General features: G+C 37.2%; 1 protein-coding gene across 1 annotated transcript in view; it reads right to left on the minus strand.

The window, feature by feature from the left end:
- kif14 (kinesin family member 14) overlaps window positions 1–2,997 on the minus strand; it is a 25,229-nt gene that overhangs the window by 16,468 nt on the left and 5,764 nt on the right. The window contains 7 exon segments of the mRNA XM_017304254.1: window positions 416–555; window positions 558–680; window positions 1,244–1,360; window positions 1,935–2,042; window positions 2,234–2,264; window positions 2,353–2,405; window positions 2,620–2,718. Coding sequence (XP_017159743.1) covers window positions 416–555; window positions 558–680; window positions 1,244–1,360; window positions 1,935–2,042; window positions 2,234–2,264; window positions 2,353–2,405; window positions 2,620–2,718 — 671 coding nt within the window.

Below are 2,997 nucleotides of genomic sequence, written 5' to 3' on the forward strand. Positions count from 1 at the left end.
ATGGATGGATGGATGGATGGATGGATGGATGGATGGATGGATGGATGGATGGATGGATGGATGGATGGATGGATATGTAGGACATATGCAGAGGCCCATGCATGACAGGGCCTCTGTGCCATGTGACACTTTTGAAAATGGGAAAGATTTCATGGTTCATGGCTACTAGAAAATAGATATTGAACTTAGCTATAGCTATATTGTGAGCAATCATTTTAAAAACAATTATAACTGTGATAAGTTTATTTTGAAAAAAATGCACAAAAAATGTTTCTAAAGCGGAATCGTTTCTGCCGCTTTAGAAACAATTCTAAAGCAGCAACTACAGCTACAGCATAGTGTGGCATATTTGGATCACAAAGTGTAAACAGCAATCATTTATTGTAAAGCTTTTGTAARCATTAGGGGTGCCAACATATGTGGAAGGCAGAATATTGTATAAAACTGTGCTGCTAGTTCAAGATCTGACAAAATTTCTTATGGAAAGAGGCTTGTGTTGGCTTCTTTCTTGTGGAAAKAAGCCAACAATGTTGTGTTTAATGAAGCTTTCTGCATCCTTACCATGTGAGAACAGACTCTCTGTATGGTATAAAAACCTTCTTCCTGGTGAGCACCTGTTCTGACAGAGCAGAGATGACCTTTCCAAGAGTTAGCAGGGATTTGTTGATGCTAGCACCCTCCTGTAATGTCACAAAATAAATAATGTTTGCCTTTTAGTAGCCAATATAGAGCACACAGAACAGGGAAAAAAAATTCTCTATAATAAATGAAAACTGGATTTTTAAAAATTATAATATATAATCAATGAAGTAAAAGCTGAGTCAAGTCAAACATTTGGTGATAATGAAACAAACAACAGCATCATACTTTTTCTTCACACTAAAAATCTCGCTGAGTGCCACTCCTACTGAAGCTTCTATCAACGAATTGAGGCCAACTGAGGCCAACTCATCAGATATTTAAGAAATTAGTTAAAATCTAAATTAACCTCGTTTTACTCATTAAAGATAGGTAATCGAGAAAAAAAAAAAGCATATCACCATACATCCAGTAATATGACATCAGCAAATATGTTGCTGTTATTTCATTCATTTAGACCAATGTCGTGCTATTTTATTAGTTTTGAACTGCAATAAAAGACAATGAAGATAAGTCCCCAGACTGACAGCCCGAGTAGAAACACTACAAGACACAGAAGCTAATATTACAGCTAAACAGGGAACATCCCAACGTCTGTACCAACCCTGAGTCTCTCTCCAGATGTTTGGGCTGTGCGGCTGCGCTCGCTGCCYGCAAGGTCCACCAGGTTGATCCTGCTGCTGATGCTGTGGTCATGTTCCTCTCCCTCCACAAACTCAGTCTGAACAGATGAATAAACGAGTCACCAAATGATAAATTAATATGCACATCAGAATGAGTGTAAGCACATAGTGAAGACAGAATTGTGTACCTTAGTCTGTGTCATAACCAGAGTGAAGACAGAGTGAGACCTGGAGCTTTTGTCATTCATTCCTGTGGCTGCTGTGGCTCTCTGCTTGTTACCAAGCTCCAACCAACCCTTAAAAAAAAAAAAAAAAAAAAGGCAAAGTGAATAATGAAAGATTCATAATAAATATGAACTTTGGAGACATTTTTCAAATAATAAGCTATATTTTTCAAACACAAAATTAACTCCAGCTTTCATTTTATTTTCCACTTCAAGACAACCTTTAAGAGAAGAAAAACTCTACAATAGTAGTTCTAGCTTACCTGAATGTCACTGTAAGAGCTCACCANGCAAGGTCCACCAGGTTGATCCTGCTGCTGATGCTGTGGTCATGTTCCTCTCCCTCCACAAACTCAGTCTGAACAGATGAATAAACGAGTCACCAAATGATAAATTAATATGCACATCAGAATGAGTGTAAGCACATAGTGAAGACAGAATTGTGTACCTTAGTCTGTGTCATAACCAGAGTGAAGACAGAGTGAGACCTGGAGCTTTTGTCATTCATTCCTGTGGCTGCTGTGGCTCTCTGCTTGTTACCAAGCTCCAACCAACCCTTAAAAAAAAAAAAAAAAAAAAGGCAAAGTGAATAATGAAAGATTCATAATAAATATGAACTTTGGAGACATTTTTCAAATAATAAGCTATATTTTTCAAACACAAAATTAACTCCAGCTTTCATTTTATTTTCCACTTCAAGACAACCTTTAAGAGAAGAAAAACTCTACAATAGTAGTTCTAGCTTACCTGAATGTCACTGTAAGAGCTCACCACATTCCTTGAAAAAGAAAAATAAGCAGTTCAGATGTATCATTTTTGTTTTTATTGGAATGAAACWAAYGTAAAAATAGAAACGGTTCTCTTACGCAGAGAGCTCGGCAACATAAGGACCATGGACCGGATGCTCCCTCACCCTCAGCTGAAAATCAAGTGTGTTACATTTTCACTAACTACCTCGCAATAACAGAAAGACATGTCCTGGTAGCATTTTGAGTTAGGCCAAACTTTTGATTTGGCATTTATTTCTCCTTTTAGCAAAATCTGAAAGCAAACACGTTAAGTGTCAGATTGGAAAGCAAGATTTCTAAAATGTTAATAGAAAAATACATTTACAGCTGTTGCAAACTACTAACCGGCATCTTCCTCTGGTTTGGCTCCTCCCTCGTAACCAGCAGATCATGAATTTTTTCATTATACACTTCAAAGTAGCTCATCTCCACATGACATTTCACCTGAAAGGCCGCATAGAATAGATTTCATGTTATGATACATACATAACGTCCACATCTGTGGTGTTTTCCTGGTGAAATAATTTAGAAATAAGATTTCTTATGGCAGGGTTTCCCCCAGTAACAAAAAAGCGTGTTATGATCGATTAAATGCGCTGATAMKTCATTGTGCCTAGGCCTGTCGCGATAAACGATAAATCAATTAATCGTACGATAAATAAAACCTATCGACCTCATTTTAATTATCGGCTTTATCGTCGCTTTTTCTTTCTGTTCATGACA

This window comes from Poecilia reticulata, linkage group LG4 (genome assembly GCF_000633615.1).
Source record: "Poecilia reticulata strain Guanapo linkage group LG4, Guppy_female_1.0+MT, whole genome shotgun sequence".
Classification (NCBI taxonomy): Eukaryota; Metazoa; Chordata; class Actinopteri; order Cyprinodontiformes; family Poeciliidae; genus Poecilia; species Poecilia reticulata.